General features: G+C 41.1%; 1 protein-coding gene across 8 annotated transcripts in view; it reads left to right on the forward strand.

Annotated features, from left to right (window-relative positions):
* Positions 1 to 23,761, forward strand: part of ptprt (protein tyrosine phosphatase receptor type T) — a 295,874-nt gene that overhangs the window by 158,500 nt on the left and 113,613 nt on the right. For all 8 annotated transcript variants that reach the window (XM_051074478.1, XM_018702965.2, XM_051074474.1 and 5 more), the window contains exons 12-14: positions 9,001 to 9,202; positions 12,219 to 12,321; positions 15,885 to 16,161. In XM_051074478.1, coding sequence (XP_050930435.1) covers positions 9,001 to 9,202; positions 12,219 to 12,321; positions 15,885 to 16,161 — 582 coding nt within the window. The remainder of the gene's footprint in view (positions 1 to 9,000; positions 9,203 to 12,218; positions 12,322 to 15,884; positions 16,162 to 23,761) is intronic.

A 23,761-nucleotide genomic window follows, 5' to 3' on the forward strand; every position in this document is an offset into this window, starting at 1 on the left:
GAATTCTTATCTTCTGCCTCTTGGCTGCTGATTGAACATCCCGATTAAGCCATTGAGGCCTCTGTTAAAGATTAACAGCTCGGCTATTTATGAATCTGGAATATTGTTGCCACTGCTCATCTCTCTTTCTCTCTTTTTTCTTTTTCCATCTCTCTCCTGTGTATATTTATCTCAGTGAGAACAATACTACGGCCAGGAAATTTTATCAGGCTATATTTAGTCCTCATCTAGCTTTGTCCTTCTGTTGCTTTCTCTCTCACTTCTGTTTGCTTATCAAGAGTCGATGAGAACAATAGGGACAGCATGGCTGAGAAATATTATGGGATTATTGTCTGTTGCTATTTCTTCCTCCAGTTAGCTTATCTAGTTGGGAACAATAGAAAAACGGGATGAGGAAAACACCCAAGACTCCATTCCATTGTGTCCTTATGTATGTTTGCATAAGTAATCGTGTGTGCATTTGCACGTATCTTGGCATATATCTGGTGGTTTTTGCATGCACATACATATTTGGATTGGCATGTCTATGTGTGTGTGTGTGTGTGTGTGTGTGTGTGAGAGTATGTGTACAATTTTGGTATTAGCATTTGTGTTTGTGTGTGTTTGCTTTTCTCTTCGTAGTGACCCAGAATGTCTTGACATTTTTAAGTCGCGAAGCAGGAGAACAGTCTGTCCCAAATGGAAACTTCTAAAAACAGATATGCCAGAACTTAAAACAATAGGTGCCTACTAAATTACAGGGCGAGGCAGGATGCGTCAGGGTACATTGTGAGGGGAGAAGAAGAGGGAGAAGTTTTACTCAGGTTTTTTTTTTTTTTTCCATTACAACTCTGAAAAAGTGTTATTATTCTCATTGGGAAGCGCTTTTATTCACTGAGTTAGAAGGCATGGTTGCAGATGTCAAGGTGCAAAGAGATAGAAAGGATTATGTGTTATGCATACTGGGCTTTGACACAGTTAGTAGGGAGAGAGTTAGAGGGCAGTGCTGGAGGTGTCAACACACAGATGAAGGCAACATTATTTATGGTGTGTGTCAGAACTTAAGAAAACAGATTTTGTGTATCTTCTATTTTATGCAATAGAGGGCAGGATAGGTGGTGTAAAGTGTAAAAGTTATTTTTTTTATATCGGAGATGGTGTCTAACGCAGGACAGGACATGTCAAAATGCAGTTTGTTAGAGAGAGCAAGTGGATTTTAGATGGCAGGATTTTATTCATGTCTCCAGTAAATCACTTTAGGCACATTTAGAGACAGGAGAGTAGATGTCAAGCTACTTGTTATATAATATCTAAGGTTAATTTTGGTATTAGCACATAAACAAACAACAAACAACAAACAAGCAAAGATTTGTCCAATTTCAAACTGATCATACAAACGATGATTGTGACATCATCTTTAAAATGTAGAAAGACAAAAATCCCAGCTGCAACAGTTGATTTATATTCTACATTGCTATTTAATATATTTTAAGAGGAACAACAGAAGACTGGTTCTCTTGCCTGAGTACAATGCAAGCCTGTTAGTCCCTTATGAACCGGACCACAGCCTGAAATCCTCCTGCCCTGCCAGCAGGCCATCAGACACTCTCACTTAATTTTAGAGCATCAGCTCAGGGAAGAAAGCACCTACATACACCTTTTTTCTGTCTTTCATAAACTGCAGGAGCGAAGAACAGATTTTATTGCTGTTAATGTTGCTTCAAATGTCAGTTATAGTGGCGTTAGATAAGAGGCATGCTGCCTCCTGCCTTACCAACACATAATTGGGATCATCTTGGGGTTTGTTTAATGCATTTTCAGACAAAATACATTTAAATAGAATCACTTTCATCTCATGAACATGTTTTAAGAGAGGGGCCTAAAAGGAAACAGAAGATTGCACACAGCATGTTTAAGTATTGAATAGCCTTTCCACTTCAAACAGTAGATATTCCATATCCAGCAGAGTGGAAGAAAGCTATGAGACAGAAAAAATTAAACAAAAAAAAATTAAACGCACAAGAAAAAGAGAGTGTGGTGGCCATAAACGTTCAGAGTTAGGAACCATCACTGAAAACTGCAGTGTAGATGAAGTGTAGATGAAACAGGTAATTTACCGGTCTGTATAAACATGTAGTAATATAGAAGAGTGGAGAGAGGTTTGGGCTCATCAGCTTAGGAAACCAATAATGTTCAGCCACATAGTTACTGACCAAACTGACAAAAGGGACGACAGAAAGTTATAGGCAGTGACTGTAACCTACTTTTATTCATTTATACTGCTGTGATCTGCTTTGGATGAGAGCATCTACTAAATACTGAGAAAGTAGTGCTGTTGTAAACAATTTGAAACTCCACTCAAGTGAACGGTGGTGAAAAAGAACAAACACCTCATATAGTTCCTACTTAATTCAACATGACAGAGAACAGCAACACTGAGATAGTGAAGAATGAAGCCACCGCATATTTCCTAATAAAATAAACAGGTGCACAGAGAATAAAAAATGGAAAATGACAAAACTGAATTGAAATAGCATTTCTACAGCACCGATCCCACGACGGCGCCTCGTAAACATTGTTTATTTCCATAAGACTTGGCTGGAGCTCAAATGCTGCGGCCCAGCAGGGCATACACACACACACGCACACACACACACTACAGTGGTGGTGTGTTTGATGAAGAGGGCTGCTGGGTAAAAGCTACAGCTTCTGATATTAACCACCATCAGTCTCCTGCATGGACAAACACACACACTGATATAGGCAAACACACATGGCCACACACGCTGACACACCTGCACAGGTGAAATGTCTCTGGCATCACTTTCTAATAAGTCAGCATTTATAATGGGTTTTAAGTTTATTAGAACTTTTGGGTTGACAATACTTTTACCTCATCTTTTAGTGTGACACCTGTTTTGTGTTTTAAGAGCAACAAATACAAATGAAGTTCAAACGCTAAAAAGTAATTGATAAAGATTTCCCATAATAGTCCATCACTTCTGGGTTTGTACATGTTTTACTTGTACAACACGTTTATACTTCTGCATTGAATCAACACACAGTACCCGATGCCAAAACCTGATGAAAGAGACACAGAACTGTGATTAATCTGCTTGGTCGGCTTGTACATGTCTCTCACTGGCCAGACAAGCACAGAAAACTCACCCTCCCTCCGCCTCAGTCAGTTCAGTGGTCATACACATCATACCCTCTGATGTCCAACATTTATTAACTCCAACTCCAACACTGGGCACGTGAAGAAACGCAACACAGCATCACAGAAGCCCCAACGCCACCTACTGTTTTGGTGGTGTAACTATAGAGCAACACAGACACACCAGCACAAGAGTATAACTGCTCATGACGACTTAGGCCACTTGCATGGCTTGCACCAAAAGTTGTTCTTATTCCTGGCCTCTGACTGATTTGTAAAGCATCTTTAAATTATTTATTGGTCATATATAAAGTTCTCAGTTAAAACTTTATAAATCTTTTATAGAGGGTGTGGTACCCTGGCCTCAGTCTTTGCATCTTGTGTCCTATCGTTCTCTTTCATGTGCTTTCACTCTGTCTCACCATTCTCTCTCTCTCTTCCTACTCTTCTGATCTAATCCGCATTTTTCTACTTTTACACTCATCCTACCTCTCTCATTTTCTTCATCCTACTCTCTAATTCAATCACACACACACACTCACTCACATCATTTACCTTCCCTCCTGTAGGTTATTCCCCACAGACACACACTCTATTACCCAAGATGCACTGCTGCGCTGCTCGCTCGCCTTTTCATTGGCCAATAAAACAACCTGAGCTTTATGGCCCTACCGATTCCAAGTACATCAACTATAGGCGGAGAGAGAGAGGGAGAAAGGAGGGGTGACACAGAGGTAGGGGAGCTGGGGAAGAGAGAGTACACCTGAGGTTTATGACCCAAAGTCCTCCTTTTGAAAGAAAGAGAGAGGGAATGGGTGAGTAGATCAAGCGTGGTGATAGAGGAAGAGATGGAGGAAAATTAGGGAAATAGTGGAGAAAGAGAAGAGAGAGAATTAGAAAAGGGTGGGCAGAAAATACTTACCAGAATGGAAAGAGTGATAAAACAGAGAAAGAGAGTCCACCACTCAACAGGGAGAGAGAGAGGAGAGAGAAAGAGTTAGTGGATAAGATGAGAGCAAAGGCAAGAGCGAGAGAGTGTAAAGCCCATAAAAATATAGAGAGCTATTCATGACTTATAAAATAACAGCCATCGATATGCAAACCAAAACTGCAGCGTAGATGAAATAGATGATATTTTATTGTTCCAGCCCCTAAGTCCCAGTCTGTATAAATAGCTATTGATTTAACATGTTTTATTCAGCCAGCCAGGCGAACTTTCAGGCCTGGGAGACGTCAGCTGCTTGTCGAAGGCGAAGCTTGCTGCTCTGTCAAGGGCTTTCTGCTGCATTTTAGACCGCTGTCTTCTATTGGCTGAAGGTTTTGTCCCACGTTCCTCAATCTGAGAGGCATTTAGTTGTCTGTTTGTGATGTACCAGGGGAGTTAAGTGCGGGGAAGTGGGGAAGAACTCATCATCATTTTACTTTCTCAGTGCCATGGCAATGAAACAGAAGAACAGAATGAGAACTGTAGGATCGGGAATTGTGGACAGGCATTTAAACTCATTAACTGCAGTTAATGTCTGGGTTAGGGTCATTCTGGCTGGATTAGAATGATGCCATTCAAACAAGAGGAAACAGGGAACAATGTGATTCTCACCTGAAATTCACATGAGTACAATTTGAACATCCATTCATTCAGCTCATTCTGTCACCTTCTTACCTTTATTATAGCCACCACTGTCCTCAGAAACAGTAACAGACAGTGACTGTACAAACTGTTAGCACCAGGCTAAGTAATGTCAGAAGTTATATCACATCACATTCATTTTGGACATTTTCCCTGACACAGACAATAGGTGGTTTTGGATGAAAGGAGCTTCCCTTTTTTTATTGAGTCTGCACTTCAAGAACTGAGAATGACTGTACTTCTTAGAACTCCCTCCTGAGGGACTTTTTTGTGCTTCAGAGTAGGTTCTCTCCCAGCACAAGAGGAACTTTGAGTGATGCAAGTGTACAGTGATTGGTGGAATATGTGTCAATGCAGCACCAGCGACCACCATTTTTTAAAACTGTAAAAGATTAGCTGTGTAAACAGTGGCTTGTAACTCGAAAAAATTGAACAATGCTGAAGTCCAGGTTTTATGGAGTGTATATACAATGGGGGAAATACAGTACAATTTTGATGTTGCCATACTGACCGTCAGTCAGGTATGTAGAGGATGTATGTAGTTCTCAGGGGACCTCCCCAGTGAGCAGTTCCTAGTTCCTCTCAGAACTGTTTGGTCCAAAAATGCTAATTGGGAGGAATCTTAAGGTTTATGTCACGCTAGGACCGCCTGAGCCTAGGACCCCAAATCCATAGGACAAAAATGCTTCGAGTGAGAAGCAAGAAAACAGCACTGTTTTTATTTATAGATGATTTTATATTATTTCCCCCATCCACCATAGTGCCCATGGCAAAACTGGGAGGTTTGATCAATCACAGTTTGAGAGCCATTTATATGTTTGCCAGTTTGAATTGCACTTTGGTTCTAAGAAATTATTTATTATTAGAAATGAGAACATGGTCCAGGCCAATGACAGGAAATACCCCAGAAAGCAAGGGTTGATGTAACAAAACAAAATGGACAGACAAACAAATTCACAACATGAATGTAGCCTCTGTGATGTCACATATCCCAGCATGCAGTTTGAGTTTGCTGCACACTGTCGTCCCTCCTGGTGTTTGGAGCCAGAAAGTCTGAATGACTGAATAACGCATCTTTTCTGTCATGCTCATGTTTTTGTTCGTCTTTCTTCTTCTTTGCCTTGTATTTTCTTTTCTCTCTTTTTCTTTCTTTTTTCCTCTCTGTCTATCTTTGTCACACACTCACACATTCACACATCACCACTCCAGCCCACAGGCCTGTAGTCAAAAGCGAGGCATCAAGCTGCCAGGGCTTTTTGATTTGAGTCTGTTAATGGAGTGACGAGGGCCGCCCGACATCCACAAGTGTGAAGTGCTGAGATCCTCCTCGTCCTCCCACCGCCTCACCCCACAAAACTCACTCTCTCTCTCTCACACACACACACACACACACACACCACCTCCAAGCTACCCATTTTACACAAACATACATCTGCGTCACTTGTTATCACGCTCTTTCTTTTTGCTCTCCCTCTCAGCCTCAGTTTGGCTCTGGCTCTCTATTCTTCTTTCTCCTTTGTTCATCCTCTGTTTTTATTTTTCTCTTTCATTTCAGATTTCCTTTATATTTTCATTGCTTTATTTCTCATTATGCCTCAATTTCAAAGACTCTCTCCTTCTTTCCCTCTCCTCACCATTCTAGTTCAGATTGATTTTTCAATTCATTATGGTTATTATCCCAACACTAGTTTTTTAAATTACAAAAGCATGTAATAAGAGCAAATATGAGCTTTTCTTAAAGACAAAAGAACTCCCCATCTCAGTTTCAGTTTTCCATTCAGGGTTTTTATTGGCATGAAGAACAATAATGGCAAATGATGAGACATTTAAAGATAATCATAAACATAATCAGTTTGTAAGTTAAATTAAATCTCTGGAATCCCTCTTGTGTGTTCATTCATTACAGCTCTGTGTTTCACCATTTGTAGCTCTGGCCTGTACATCTGTCTTTTACACTCCTCCATCCTCCTGCACTTCTTATTTCTCTTTCCTTCACTTTTACTCTCTGCTTCACCTCAACTTAACTTTTCCTCACCCTGTGTTGTTCTGTCTAAACTCATTATGTAGCAGCTTCATTGCAGAAACAGGAAAGCTGCCTGAAGTTGTAACACATCAGTATTTATTTTGGTGTCACTGGTGACACTTGTTCTCTGTCAGTTCTGCCTTAACATTTTTTTCCTCTTTGCCCTTGGTGGACTGACCACAGTAGAATGTGAAAGAAAGCGCAGATGGGAAATGGTGATCGCATGCAACAAAGCTCCCTGGCTGAATCCAAACTGGAGAGTTTATGATTATGTGGTACTGATTTTAGACCAGTGGTCCATTAGGACAGCTCTTTCCATCGTTCATTTTCTCTCTCACATTCAACACATCTGATTCCTGCTCGATATTTTTGTCTTTCTGTGCTTTTTATGCCTCCATGCCAGCGACAGCTGTGGCTGGAGGCATTATGGTGTCAGGTTTCCCGTCTGTCCCACTCTTGTGAAGGCAACATCTCAGGAACGCCTTGAGGGAATTTCTTCATATTTGGCCCAAGCATTCACTTGGACCCAAAGATGTACTGATTAGATTTTGGTGGTCAAAGGTCAAAAGGTCACTGTGACCTCACAAAACACATTTGTTTGCCATAATTTGATTCATATTTCTAATTAGGTCAAAATATCATACAAATGTCTAATAGGATGAAATGATGAAGTGATGATATACTTCACTGTTACATCATATTGTTCTACAAAAACACATTTCTGGCCATTATTCAGCACCATAACTCATGAACAGAAGAGTTGAATGGTTGTGTAGTTGTGTTTATATTCATCCTCCATGTGTAAACTTTGAATATCTTTTCACATTACCCATGTTTGAGTGTTGACAGTAAGATATGTCAGAGGATAACCAACAAATTTGAATAGTATTTGGCAGACACGGCGCTCTCAGTCCAGCCTTACAATCATTTGTGTTTGTTTGTTTGTTTTTTTAGCCATAGCTACGAGGCTCCACTCATGCTGGTGGGAAAGATTTTCTCTGGGGATTCCTAGTTGGCAGTCAACTAAACCATGCTGCCCTCACATGTTGTTTTGTCAAGAAATCAAACCCAGAAGACAAATGATAGGAAACATGAACCATTCCAGGGGCTGCACTGTAGCTCTGTGAGTTGGAGAAAAATTTCGTGTTGGTGGAGGTTTCCTCTCCATCGAGTACTTTCTGGTTCATTCATGTTCTCTGTTTTTTCTTTCTGTCTCTTTTGTTTATCCTCTTTCTCTACCTCTCTCGCTCATTCTCACCTTGCCTCCACACTTTATGTATAGTTTTTTTTCCCTCACTTTGAGGCTGAAAGACAAACTGAAATGCACTTAGAGATCCTGACACAGACACACACATTGACGGAGATGAAGTGTGTTTGGGGTTGAATTGCTATTAATGTGTTTTTTCCCACCAGTCAATACTCTTTTGTACTGACTGTCATTCACCATGACAGCTGTCCTCCAGTGTTCTACTGTGTGTGTGTGTTTGTCTCTGTGTGTGCAGTCATTGACAGTTGTGCAGTATGGAAACTTGCCAGTAGCAACATTACGACAGACATTGACAGTTCTTTTAACAGAAGAACTATTGAAGTGCCTCTGCCAGTTAAGTGACCAGGGGTCAATTTGCTCAATTTGTTCCAGTCTCAAAGTGGACTTCATGGGGAGAAACACAGACCTGTAGTAAAGAGCCAACATCACTGCGACTTCGAAATTGATTTTCATGACGTTTAACAGACAATTTCATAACAGAGGGGGCAGAGCCTGAAGGCTACTGTTTGTTTTGGATGGAAAAAAAGAAGAAAAAACTGAAATTTGATGTAAAGTGGGAAAGTAGACCTGGATATTCTTCAGTCTAACAAGGACGACACATGGAGTGAGATGTAAAGTAGTCTTTAATCAGCAGCATAATCTCAATATCAGAGATGTAATTTCATTTTGAGTAATTTACTTCTACAGACTAAAAACAAGTGATCCCGAGTGATGACACCACTGATACAGTAGCAACAGTGGTACGAACATCTTAAGGTGTAATTAATGCAATTAACACAATTCTAACAGTTTCTTTGTGTTTAAGATCAATTATCTACCCTCAAATAACAAAACAAAAAAAAAAAAAACAGCACAGCCTAAATTAAACTAAGCTTTCCTGAAATTAAAGAAACACACAGAACTAAATGACATCAAACTGAGTAAAACTGTTTCCTGTCTGCCTCCAGATCACGTACAAGGCCCTGAGCTCGTTGGACCCCAGTGCAGATCTGACAACCCAGAGGGGACGGGTGTTCAAGCTAAGGAATGAGACCCATCATCTGTTTGTTGGTCTCTACCCGGGGACCACGTACTTTTTCACCCTCAAAGCCTCCACGAACAAGGGCTTCGGCCCGCCTGTCACCACCCGCATCACCACCAAGATAGCAGGTAAAAAATTACTTTGACATGTTCACAAGTGCTAAGTTGTCGTTGTTTGTTTTGTTGTTGTTTTTTCTTTTGCCTTTAATTACTTAAACTGCAATTATTTATCTAAATATATTTGTTGATGTGAGTTTGATGTCTGCTCTGTAACCACACAAAGACATCCTGACACCCTCATGCATATTATTATAATAATAGCAGGTAAATATGAGACACTGAGGGCTTATTTGCTTATTTGTTGGCCAGCTGGTGGATTGACGTGTCAGTCAGTTTCTCTGTGAATGTGCCAGTCTGAGTTTTTGTTTGCGACTTTGTTTGTTTGTCTGTCTGAGTGACCGTTTTCATATCTGTCTGGCTTTTTCCCTCCATTTGTAACCCTCTGTTTATGTCACCCGCATTCATCCATAGAAAATGTCAGTGGCACCACAAAAAAGGAAAACAATCTCCTGGAAGGAAAAAAAAAAAAAACTTTCATAGCAAAAACTGTGAAATGCCCTCACATGTTAATGTTTGTCTTTATTCTGGAACAAGAGGACTTCTCTATTCTTATTCTTATGTTGGTTTGTGAAGGGTTTTCTTTGTTGTTTAAATGACAGATGCAAAATAAAACCCCTTCGCTTTTTCTTTCTTTGTATGTCTCTCATTGCCCTTTATCTCTCTGACTCACCCTTTCTGTCTCTCTCCAGCTCTACCTAACTCTCCTCCTGTCTCTCAGCCCCTCTCCCTTTTCCTCTCCTCTTCCCTCCTTCAGTTTCTCAATTGCTTTCTTCTTTTCCTCTTTCTTCCTCTCTGTCTCTGTTCCTTCCTTTCCTCCCCTTTTATTTTTTTCTTTGCCTGTCTTTAACAGTCCCTTCCCAAATGGTCTATCTGATTGTCTTCCCTTCTCAGGATGTTGTTATTTCTGTTTCCTCCTCATTGAGGTAGTTGTGACCTTTAGCAGAGCTTTTTATCAGTATATCTGTGGAGACAGTCACTGTAGCTCCGAGCCAATAGCTGTTCTGTTCTTACAATCCTAAGTCCAACTTTCTACTGAGGGCACACTGAACCACTGTTGCACTGCTTTTCCATCACTGAAAAGAGCTGTTTTTGTTTTAGACAAATTGATTGACAGGCACTTGAACAACACCTTGCAATGACTGTCGTGATGAGCTGTTTCTGTTATGAACTGTCAGCAGTGCCAATGCAGAGTGGAGTCCGGATTATTGCACAAATGGTGGCTTGTTGCATTGCTTCAGTAGAATGATTTCGAAGCAGGATAAATACTAGAATTACAACTATGTGTGCTACTGTTATAAAAGTCTTATTTTGCCAACAGGCCACAGTGGCAGGGGGATTCTGAATGTTGTTGAAGAAGTGTATGTTCTGTGAGTCATTTAGATCGGCTAAAGCCAATGAGACACGGGGTGGACAGCTGCCAAAGTTTCTTGTGGAGGTGACAAGCTTAGCCAGCATTTTCTGTTCAGTTCAACTCCACATATAATCATGTGTTTCTTGCAAGAGATTTATGACAGAATGTCTCTTAAAATCTGTGTATCGATGCATAAAGAGAACAACAAGATTCTGACACTGAAAGCAAGATTGCACCTACTTATCAAACATTATGTTTCTCCAGTCTTATAATATTTAAGCACAACCTCATTTTCATTAGCACCAGCAAGTATAAAAAAGTCTAATCTATGCAGCTAGGTAATCCAGAGAGAGTCTATCACGTCTAATCCCATTGATTAATTGATCAGTATCATTTAATCCACATGATATGAAGCAGAGGAAATGTTATACATCTTCCCTTGTAACTTTTATGTGCCCAGAGAGGCTCTGCTGAGCAGGCAAGCTCTTTTCCGTCACTCACATCTTTTCATATCCATCCAGTTACACACATTCAGCACTTGAGACTTGTCAGTGCCACAGCAAGTGCCCACTTCTCCTTTGTTGCCAGAAGCTATGGGGTTTACGGAAGATGTAACAAGTTTGCTTTAGTTCTCTAAATTATATCTAATTAATTTAAGATGTGAATGCTACACATATCACATTTAACCATCTGGGGAATTTATTTTCAATTCTGAATCTTTGGCACATTAAACCCAAATATGAGCAGTGCTGATGCCCTCCTCTACCCACTGATCTACACAACTGAATCCTGCATGCTGACAGTGTTGAGTGCTGATTAAACTACAGAACACTACAGTCTAATGTGTCAACAGCGTGATATCAGCGGCGTCCTGTCTGTCAACACCTACAGTGATTTTAGCATGACCTTTCCTCCATCATGCTTTCAAATCTTAACAACATGTTGCTAAGAGGAGGAAGAAAAAAACGTGGCACTTCAGCACATAACAGAGATGTCTGCCTCCAAATGTCACGCCATCCCCAATCTTCATTATCTCATCTAGGGACCAAAGGATGTAGAGATTTAAATTAAATGATGCAGACAGATAGAGATGGATGGACAGAGAAAGGAGGGATTGGAGTCGTGTTAATAACCTAAATGCCACCCCAATCAGGGAAAAAAAGTGTTGATGTTTTACTCACATGGGCACTGATGCTGCACCTCCGATATTAGGGTACGACAGACATGAAATTAAAAATTGGATGTGTGTAAAGCCATTGCTCTCATCAGCACCTGATAAGACCACTGTTGTTAAGATATGATAATGTCAAAACACACTAACCCTAATCCAAAGATAAGAGCCAGCACAGACTCGTAAATTACATTGGTTTTACTGGCTTTATATATTTGTTTCAGTTGATAGTTATTACAGTATTAACTTGAGGGATGTCAGAAACAGTTGTGATTTGGGATGATGTTAATTAACGCTAAACGCTACAGTAAATGTAGTTGTTTTTGTTTGTCTGTGCTTTACAAAGGCCACATGACCTGAATGAGAGGTGAAACATCTTCAAGAACCTCAAGCAAGTCCAGTTGCCTTTGTATAGCACTTAGAAATATCATGACCTGGATCAATCAATAAAATGTGACTTCCTGGAAGTACTTGCTTTCAAATGTCACTTTTCTTTCCATTAGCTCCAGTGATGCCAGAGTATGAGTCTGAGGCTCCACTGAATGAGACAGAGACCACCATAACCATCCTGCTGAAGCCTGCCCAGTCTCGTGGAGCACCTATCAGGTAATTTCCTACACGTTTTTTTCTGTCCTTTTTTTTTTTTCCTGACATAAGTTTCTACTATTTACTTATTTCTCTTCATCTGCAGTCTCCTAATCCTCTTCTCTGCATGTATAACAGTAATAAACATGCAAAACACTCACTATATCATACACACACACTATATCATACTTCTGTCTTATGTCCATATGTCGTATATGAAGAACAAATATGCTAATATATAAATATATTCTATAATATTCATATTATTCAATGTAAAATACTTTCACATTACCCACCTCTTTCTCCCAGCATTCCCTCTACTTCCTTTCCTTTCACTCTCCCTTTCCAACCACTTTCCTCTCTCCTCTTCCTCAAGGGTCTCTTTTAAAGCCATTAAAGTCACTCACACATATAAGTCTAATTTGTATGCAAAGGAAGTCCGAGAAAGGGGCTTCATTTTTTTTTTTTTTTAATATATATTTGGCAGTGAAACGTATCGTCATTAGTCACTTAAGTCTTGTAGCTTTTTAGCCGCTGCATTATGGAGATGCAACTCCAAGTGGTCGTGGTGGACTGACAGTAATTTGGCAATCAATGTCTCGTCCCTTGAGACTTGACTGCTTTAAGCTGAAGCTCCCTGCCAACAGCTTGTTGACAAAGGGGAAGGAAAAAGGTTTGAAAAGGAGGCATTTTTTCACATAATGCACAAACAAGCATTCGCTGTGGCATTCGATGGCACAGATAAAACATTATAACGGGCATACAGTGAACACATGCACACACTTCCCCTGCAGTTGCATAAATCAACCCTGGGTGTAATGATTGATAATAATCAGTGATCATTATCGACCAGGCCATGAACTTTAACACAGTCAACTCCTTCCCTAAAGTAGTGGTGGTAGTGTCATCACTCATTTTCTGATTATTTCTGTCTTTACAGTCAGTGGAAATTAAGAACAAAGGGGTAGAAATAATATAAACACACAAAACACTGAAGTGTCATTCTTCCAGTTCCCAGTTCACTGTGCTCATTGGTTCTGTTTTAAAATGGGCAGACAGCTAATGTATTCCTTTTCCTTTTCTCATTTTTTCAGCCAGCGTGTTTTTTAATTAAAAGTTCACTTTGAACATGTGATCTCATCCATTTAATTGGTGTAGGGGAGAACATTATTCTTGGTCGCCTTCAGGGAAATACAGTTTCGACAAGGGTGCATGGAGAATATATATCACTTCAATTTGGACTTGGGGAAATGTATTTCTGAAATGTGAGCGTGGGTCAGTGGTTTAGTGTTAATTTCTGTAAATCCAATACCATATCTTGCCATTTATCACCCACACATGGCAAATATATCTTGTGTTGAATTAGGCTGCTCTCCAGTCACTAACATCTTTATGTGTTTATCAAACCGAGATAAGCCCCTTAATGTGCCTGCTTATTATGTGTGTTTTGTGCAAGTATTACATGTTTTAAGTGCCAACAGATGTACGTGGGATAGCAGGGAACAGGCATCTGCTGGTTAATGTGCACGCTAATGTTTTTGCAGGAATTGTGGTGTTTTATTTTTCTTTTTTTTTTTTTTTTTAAATGTATTTATTCTGAGGAGATCAGAGCATTTCAAGTTCAGGAGCTTAGATGAGGAATGTTTACCAAAATGACTGTGCTAAGAGGAACAGCTGTTGTGGTTGAGACACCACACACACCTACACAGACACACACACATCAGCATGCATGCTTAGAAGCATACACACATGCATTTACATAAAATACACATGACGGAAGCCAGCTGTAAAGGTTAACACTGGATGTCAATTAATACACACACAAAGATTAATGCATGTGCACAATGCAAAACCATGCAGGCATCTGCACAAGCATTCATGAACACACTTCACACATACACTCACTCAAAGATTAGGACAGATAAACACAGATAATCCTCTCAAACTCATAAACTTATGTAATAGAAACTTTGTGCACACAAGGCCATATTATCCACATGTACAAAAACACATACATGTTTTCACTAGCCCCTAACTCTTAGTTTAATCGAGCTTAATTTTAAACACCAGACCCAGGTCTCAACTGTCAAACAGCGTTTTGAAGAAGGAAGGATTGAGGAACATTTCCTTATTTTTCAACAACCTCCTCAATTTCCAAACTGTCAAGCCCTAAAACTCCAAACCTCCATCACAAAGATAGAAGTACAACAACACACACTAACACATATGAAGACACACTGAGACACACCTGTAGGTCCATGCAAACACACAATTCCCTATTCACCCCTTGTACTAAGCGCCTGCTTCATCCCTTGTGCAGCCTCCAAAAAGTCATTAGTTTGAAATGGATATTTCACCAGAAAGGAAGAAACAGGAAAGAGAGAGAAGGGAGAGAGAGAGAGAGAGAGAGAGAGAGAGAGAGAGAGAGAGAGAGAGACAGAGAGAGAGAGACAGAGATTCATCTTTGGTCATCAGCAATTATCTTTTATGAAAGCTGCCAAACGGGAGCTGGGGATAATTGGCCGCGGCCCCCTTCACAGAAACATACATTTCCCTAATTGCGTATAATTGTGAAGTGAGTTCTTGGCGTGGAGGATGGAGGTAATTGCGGAGGGCCGCTGCGTTTGTCCTGACCGCTAAAGGAGCCCTCAGCCATTCATGAAGCCTCTCAGAGCAGAATGGAAACACGCGCACACACATTCGAGGACCCACACACACATACAGACAAAGACAAACCTTTTAACTATATAAACACACCTCTACACACCTGTCAGAACACACACATGCAAGCACACCTGCTAGAGCACATACAAGCACATGTGCACCAGCTAGAGGGGTTTGCACATACACAAGCACCCTCACACACAGACACAGGGCAGGGAGAGACACATCTGGACTCACAAAAATACCCATTAATTTCTATCCTCACACACATACACATTCACCAATGCGCATACACACATACATACTATATTTCTCACTTTTAATTCATACCTTGCTGCTTAGTCAGCACAAGAAATGATCTGCCAACTACTTTGTTAGAAAGTTAGCTGAAGTTTGCTTCCAAGACGTAGCTACCATTTGGAAAAGAAAGTGACTCTTGGAACAAATTACACTCCTTTTTAAAGGATAGTAGGCATTTTCCTGAGGATTCTTTACAGACCTCAGCCCCCTTCTACTAATCCTTTATTGCCAAAATGGATATGAAGCACTCTGGAAATTGAGGCTTTTTAATGGTAGGTGCTGCACAGAGGCTCAATAGTGGGATAAGTATAACTGAACAAACACATCACTGTTTTAACTGAAGAGACTATATTTACTGCACCTGTTCAAATGAATTCAAATGACAGTGTAGGGCTACAACAAATACTGTTCTGACTGAAACTGAAAGTTTAACGTCACGTACAAAAATAAGAATTTTGCCACAAATGGTTCCAATCTAAAGACTGAAATTCTCTTCTCCTCTCCACCCAGTCAAACAGCCATTTTCCACCTCCGTTGTCAGTTCAGTAGAAAACAAAAGAGCAACACAGTTGGTACAGCACACAGCAGCATGTTTTTTTTCTTTGTTTGTTTGTCTCCAGCTCGTACCAGCTCGTTGTGAAGGAAGAGCGCAAGTCCAAGACCCGCCGCGCTGCCTCTGAAGCTCCCGAGTGTTTCTCCGCCCCTGTCAGCTTCCGCAATGCCTCCATCTTGGACTCGTCATACTACATCGCTGCTGAGCTGCCTCCATCCAGCCTCACAGTTGTGCAGCCATTCACAGTGGGGGACAACAAAAGCTATGGTGGTTTCTGGAATCCTCCGTTATCTCCTGCCAAGAGCTACAGCATCTACTACCAGGCTATGAGCAGAGCCAATGGGGTGAGTCTTAATACCTCAGAAGTACCTTTAACTGTATGATTCTTAGGTTATGTTTTATCCCTTTTTGCAGATGCATAGAGCACCTCATTCCCCCAAAACCCATGTAGGATTAAAAATAATCCCAAACTGTTGATGCCCCTACAGTGGAGTAACAAAAAACATTCACTGGAAGGTGGAAAGAAAAACTAAAGAAATATTTAAACCAACAGAAGATACCAAAAGACAACAAAATGTTGCTTGCTTGGCTCGGCTTGACCAATCATTTGAAAGGACAGAGTAGCCATCATCCCAGAGACGTTTTGAGAGCTTTTAAAGCCTTTCATAACAGCAGTGTTGAAGGGAAAATCAAGTATCACACAGCGCAGACTTCTGCTGCCGCTTCACACCTCTCTAAGTTGAAACTTTCAAGTTCTTGTGGCCACACCTTAATCAGTGATGTCACAGCAGGTGTCAGTGATTGAGGTGAGATGAAAATGAAATTGAAAGGCAGAGTAAGACAGGAGCAGTTTGAGTTACCCTCTCAAGGTCTTTGTCCAGTGAAGTCAGTGTTATATTACTTTTTATCAGAACAAAAAAAGAGAGAGAGAGAGAGTTAGAGAGAGAAACTCCCTCTGGGAATCTTCACTCCCAGAATTCATCTGTCTGTTTGCTTCCCTCCTTTTGGTCTGCCAATTATACCGTCTGCAAATACAACAACACTCCGCCCACCTCCCCCACCTCTCTCCTTCTCATAACTCATTCACAACTTGAACTTGGCTTTTGAATTTCCATAATACTCTGAACTCCTGTGAGGGTTGTTTTAATTTTCCACTGCTGTAACCACGGTAACTCAGTTTGGCGAGTGGGGCCGGGCGAGCTGGCTGACACCGTGATGTAATATCCTCCTCCAGAAGGCAGATTTCCCACAATGCACTGACACGCAGAGAGATTGTGTGGAGGGGGTTCTTGCATGACTGCCCCTGTGTGTGTGTGTGTGAGAGAGAGAGAGAGTAAAAGAGTGGGTGCTTTTATTTTTGTGTGTGCCAGTTGTGTGTATGCTTGTGTTTTGTTTATGTGCAAACCCTAAATCCGGTCACAGAATTCCTTATTTGATTGGATCCCAGTCAATCCAATCAGTGTGTGGTTTGTTTGGGTCATGGACTGGAGCATTGTGGGGGTTTGGTGGAGAAAAACTAAATAGAAAAACAAGTGGACCTGTGCAGCACCGCAACCCAGATGATTTGATAAGGAAGTCGGGCATAAAAAATTGACACACATTCATAAAACTCATGAATTTCAGCCAATAAAGAGTTTTTTTTCTGCACAGAGATTCTATCCCAATGAGACACCGTTTTATGAAAATATCATTCCCAACTACTGAAACTAACAGAACGGTCTACTAGTTTTATTTTCTCCTTTGAGAGATGTTAAATGTGGCTGCAATACCTACTTTGCCTAAAAGATACTTGCAGTAGTAATGCACAAAACAGAGTAAATGCACAGATGTGTTAGATATTAGGTTTAGGATTAGTGCTACAATTTACCACAACAGCACATGCAAGCCTTTTTATTATTTGATACTATTATTGGTTGGACAACACTAGAGAGACACTACAAGGCTGTATCACTCACACTTTAGTGAAACAAATGATGTAGTTGTTTCTCTTGTCTTAAAACCATCAGAATATTAAAACTACTGACAGACAAAGTGAATGACATTGATGATCCTGTTATAATACAGTGTTCTGCTGGGAAACATTGGGTCCTGCCATTCCTCCGGATGTTATTTTGACATGTACCACTAACTGCTCAGAAATGGCTTTAGAAACATGACAAAGAGCCCAAGGCTTTGACCTGGCCTCCAAACTCCCCAGATCCCAATTTGATCGGAACAAGCTAGATCCATGGAGGCTGCACCCCCTCAACCCACAGGACCCGAAGAATCCGCTGCCAATGTCCTGGTGCAAGACACAACAGGAAGAGAGGTCCTGTGTCCATGTCCCGATGGGTCAGAGCTGTTTTGGCAACATGAGTGGGACCTACACAGTCTTAGGCAGGTCCTACAAATGGCGGGGTATGCTTGGTCTGCAGCAGTGTTTATGTGGGTGGAACTGGAACAAATGGAACTGGCTCAGGTGTCATCCTATGATTTAATCAAGCCAATATTGCAGAAGCAGTGTAAAGTTGTTATGTCATCCCAAAACCTCTTTGGAAAGACTGAGTGTACAAAGTTTCTAACCTTGACACCAGAGATTGTCCTGTCTCTTTTAATCAGTCAACATCGGATTCATTAAACCTTGACAATGAATTTCCCCCATTCTTAATTAAGCAGTTGTACTTGCTGAAACCAAATCTTCATTTTCGAGGTGGCTGACAAACAATCTACTTTATTATAAAGGTCTTCTTGGGATCAGAGCGTAAAAAACACATTTTAGCAATATAGCAATGATCCACACTGAATTAAAAGAGGCCACTTGTCAGGGAAACATACACATAAATACTTTTAGGTGTCACAAAAAGACCAAGGCTGCTATTTCACTGCTGAGGACAGTCTCCCTGATCCTCCTACGTGTATCTTTTCCTGCTCGCTTTATGTGGAAGTCAGGGTCAGATACACAACAAGCTGCCGTGAAGCTGGTAGACTTCCAGTGGCTTCCTCAAGGACTCACCAGGAAGGTGAAGGTTTGTTGACGACAGCTTGAACCCAACTGCTCTGGTTGAAGGTCAAGTCTCCTTTCACACAAAAGGATAATAAAGATCTTGCGTCTTTTTTCTGTGTTTGGAAAGGTGCTCTGCTTCATGGCCAGTTGTCATTTTACTCTGAATAGACCACTGAGCTACATCTCTGCACAAAGAAGAATGTCAGTATTTGAATAATTTAGTCTCTAAATTCAGCAGCATTCAGCATTCTCACTTATATTACAGTCGCAATAAGGATATGTAAAAGTGATATTTTGTTAATCAAGGATGTAAGTTATCTGCTATGCTCACAAAGTCCTGTAATTTGTTTCCTTTCTTTCCTGTCAGTCATTCTGTGAGTAGATGTCACCTTTTTTTCATAAGCGGTGGATGTATCATATTGGAAAGAAACTCCTCATTTACATTTTAGAGGACTTGGCTGGTTTGTCGTAGTTTGATCCCATGGATCAAAGTCAGTTTCCCATTCTCTGCCTGTCTTGGATAATCCTCCTAGTCTTTTTTTCTCCTTCTGAGCTCCACCTGTCCATCAACGAGAGCGTCTCTCCTCCCTCTTTCATTTTCTGTCACTTTATTTTTCTCCCTCTCTCGAGAACATTTAGAAGAAATTGTTCTCTCAATCCACCCACTCTCCATCTCTTCATTGCTCACTGCTGCTGCTCTGTCTCTGCTCCTCCACTAGAAAGAAATCCAGCTACATGTTTTTATTTATGTCGCACCTCCTCCTCCCAAATTCTCTTTCTGTCTTTCTGTCATTCCTCTTTCCCTTCATTCCATTTCCCTCTATTTGTGTTTCTTTGCCCCTTTCTCCTTCCTCTTCATCTATTCCTCCTTTGTTCTCATGTAACCCATGGCTCCCAATCTTCTGTCTTTCTTTTTGTATCTCTACTCCCCTCTCTCCTTTCTTTGTCATTCAGGTATCTGATGCTTCTTTCATTCCTTTCTCTTTTCTCTTACTCTCATTCTACACCTCTTTTCCTTTTTTGTCCCCTTTATTTCTGTCATTCTCTTGTTATCTTTCTGTCTTTCCTCTTTTTCGTTCCACCCATCCATGTGTTCTTTTCTTGCTCCCTTTCACTCCCACCTGTTATCTATATCTCTCCACTTTTTTTTTGCCTTTACCCCCTGTACTCTTGTCCTCCTTTCCACCTACCTCTCTTTTTCCTTCCACATACCATTCCCTTTTTTGCTTTTTAATCTAACTCTCTCTGTGTCTTTCCTTCCCTCTTTCCCTCCCTCTCCCCCTCTGGGGTGACATCAGTCTGGTGCCAGTCTCTCATCTCCCATCATTGTGCCAATTAGTCGACGCTCTGCACATTAACACTGTTCACCAACGGCAATCTTGATGTCTCCCTCGATGTCATATGATGTCACACACATGCACACACACACACCACCCACATTAAAGGAAAACACACACAGACAAGAATAAAGTGCCTGGGGCTATAAGAAAGAGAAGAGCAAGAGTGATCAGGGACTTAGGGATGAGGAATGTTAGAGGGAGAGGGAATAAAAGTCTAAAAAGAGTGAAGGAGACATTAAAGAAGATATAATACTAGAGGCAAAGACGGAGGCCGACATAGCTATAGAGAGATAGTGGGAGAGGAGAGAGAGATAGGGAGGATATGGTTTACAGTGTGACAGAAACCCAAGAAAGGAAGGATAACAGTGGGTAAGGAGACAAGGGAGATTCTTGATTAACTGCTATGATGTGTAAGAGTTTTGAGATTTTTACATCAAGTTCCTTCAAACTACATGACAACATAGGTTATTTGGCAAGGCCCCTCAGTTCCAGTCAAGAGGAATGTTAAGGCCACAGCATATTTTAGAGAATAGCGGGCTCCCAGCTTTGTGGCACAGTTTGAGAAAGGTCATTTCCTGCTTCATCATGGCAGTGCACCCAGTGTACAAAACCAGGACCATGAAGAAATGGTTTTCTCTGGAAGAACTTGACTGGGCTGCACAGACCCTGACCTTAGTGTCGCCCAACGACTTTGGGATGAACTGGTATGCTGAGTGCAGGACAGTCCTTATCACCCAAAATGACACAAAGACACAAAAGTGGGGGAAATGAGAGGGAGAGGATCAAAAAATGAGCAGATAAGTAGAGAAAGATGGTTAAATAAAGATGGAAGAAAGTTGAAAAGATGCGTCAAATCCAAAGAAAATTCATGGTAGGACAGAAGAAGAGACAGGGCAGACGAGGAAGTGAGAAGACCAAAGGAGAAGGGAGGAAAGAGAAAAGTGAGTGGAGAGGAGAGGTGGAATTGTTGGAGGAGAAAGACAGAGGAGGGATGAGGAGTGAGAAGGCAAGGAGAAATGGGGCGAGAAATGGCACAAAACAAAAGGAACCGGTGACACACACGGAAAAACATGCCCTCCTGTGCTGTGAAAAATGCAGCCAGACACCTTTCTTGACAAGTAAAAAGCCTCAGGGGTTGGTCAAGGTACGCTGACAATCATCGTCATCCACACACTCACACACACATGTAGGTCTGTATGTGGTTGTGAGGACACTCCCCAGCCCCTTACCCTAACTGAAACCTAATTCTACCCTTAATCCTAAAATCAAATTTTAGCCCTTTGAAGTTGTAAGGACCCTCTAAAATGTCCTAGCAATGCCAAACTGTCCTCACGGTGACCGTTTAAAACAAATTGTTTGTCCACGCAACTATAGAAAGACATGTACCCAGCCACACACACTGCACAAAGCAAAACTCAGAGTGCAGATGCTGGAGATTTCTAGGAGAGAGACAGATAGAGAGAGATTTTACCAACTGACAGTCGATGTCAATCAAGATGCACTCAGCTGACTCCAAAATCCCTAAATGCACTTTTATTCTGTGTGTGTGTGTGTGTGTGTGTGTGTGTGTGTGTGTGTGTGTGTGTGTGTGAAAGCACACACACTTGCTTGCCTTTGGCTTGTGGCCAGGTGTGTGTAGAAATTTGTGCACACACATTTATGTATGTGTGTGTACATGCACATGACAGGCATACTTTGACATCAGGAACAGCCGTTAGTCTAACTAAAGAGTGTGTCTGTATATGGATAATGTATGGACAGGTAGCAGGAAATTGTTAGAGAGAGTGTGAAACTGACATAAAGACAAAGATTTAAAGAAATAAAATGGTTACCCTGGTTACCTGGAAACTCCAACAGCCAATCACAGTATCCATAAGTCTGACAGAAACCACACGTGGTTGGAAAACCTGCCAGTCAGTCAGAACACTGACCCAACCAAGTGTTGGAAAGAAAGAAAGAGAGGAGGAGTGACGGGAAGATGGAAAGATATATAGATGGAGGGAGAGGGAGAGCTCACCCACACAACCAGCTGCATCCCCCATACACACTTAGTATTCTTCTCAGGCTCAACAAAGTTAACTACTACACACACACAGAGAGACACACACACTGTCTCTCCAGTGTCTCCACCGTAAACAACTCCCCTCCTCTCGTCTCTCAGCCTCTCTGGATAGAGGCAGGGCAATAAATTGGCCTTACATTTATTAACTTTGCTTCCTGCAACCTCCTGAGGTTTAGGCCATTAGCATGAGCCAAGACGAGGCAGCCCTCCTATTCATGGTGACTGTGAATCCAGAGCAGCCGGGCCTCTAAATGGACTGTAAACAAGCACGATGGGGCCAATTTCTAGAAAACACAAGTCACTGATTCTGAGGGAAGTGATCTTATTCCCATGGTGCCCATTTGTAGGATATACACCACACTTAGGATGGGAAACTTTGCCATTATGATAGGCATGTCACAAAAGTCGGAAATTGAGATTTTTATTACTGTTGAGACTTTATGTGATGTTTTTTATCCAAATGAGTTTTTGATTCCATATGTATCCATAGAAGCAAACTGTTGGTTGACATTTAAGACTCCTAAGTGTAATATAATTTCTTTATGGCATCTATATGTTTTAGAAATTGACTTAGAGCTCATACAGGTATGCATATGAAATCAATCTCTGCCAGGAATTACATGTAATGTTTAAAGCAATCAGTGAAATTAATGGAAGCAACAGATCTCAAGAAGTAATTAACTCAGAACATACTGATCACTGTTAAAGCCCATCAGTGAGCGTTAACATGCATTCATTCTCCACTTCTGTTACCCACAAGTGCCCTATCGTTGAATAATGCAAACAATAATGCAGATAGACAAGACATTCAGTCAGTCAGACAGATGGAAAGCAGACAGAGATGTAGTAGAAGCAGGTGTGTTAACTCCAGCTGAGAGGCTCAGACAGTTCATCATCCACCAACATTGATCTTTCCCGATCTTTAACTTTGTAAATGTCATAACCCCACCACCCCCCCACGCCCCCACAGGCAATGGTCTACTGAGAACTTTCAAAAATGTGCGTTATACACTTTTGGAATTTATTAATCGATTCCTAAGAGGAACTTTTCAGAAAAATAAAGTTCATATCTTCATTTAACCTTAATAATACATTTGAAACATAAACTTTGTGTCCAGGTTTCAGTTGTCAAAGAAAATACTCAATGTTAATACGACCTGAAAAGGACAATTTTATGAGGAAATAAATCTGTATGGGCAGCACCTGGGGAGTGATTTTGTTCAAATGCTAAAGTGACAGGTGTCGGTGTCGGCAGCTGCTGTAGTCGCCGTCTTTGATGAAGACAAATGGGCCAACGTGTGGGAGAGGCCAATCTCTGTATGACAAGCGGGTTAGATATGTACACTTACTGGTGACAGCACATCATGGGGGAAAGAAAAGAGGAAAAGACAGGAGCATCGAAGGAATGAAAAGAGCTGGAATAAAGGAAAACACACTCCCCTTCAGGTGGTGACAGCCCATCAGAGAGAGAATGACAGGAACAGTGGAAGCATAGGAACGTCAAGTGTGTGACAGAAAAAACAGGGCAATGCAAGCACGTACAGACACAACAGTAAAAA

This window comes from Lates calcarifer, linkage group LG12 (genome assembly GCF_001640805.2).
Source record: "Lates calcarifer isolate ASB-BC8 linkage group LG12, TLL_Latcal_v3, whole genome shotgun sequence".
NCBI classification, from domain to species: Eukaryota; Metazoa; Chordata; class Actinopteri; family Centropomidae; genus Lates; species Lates calcarifer.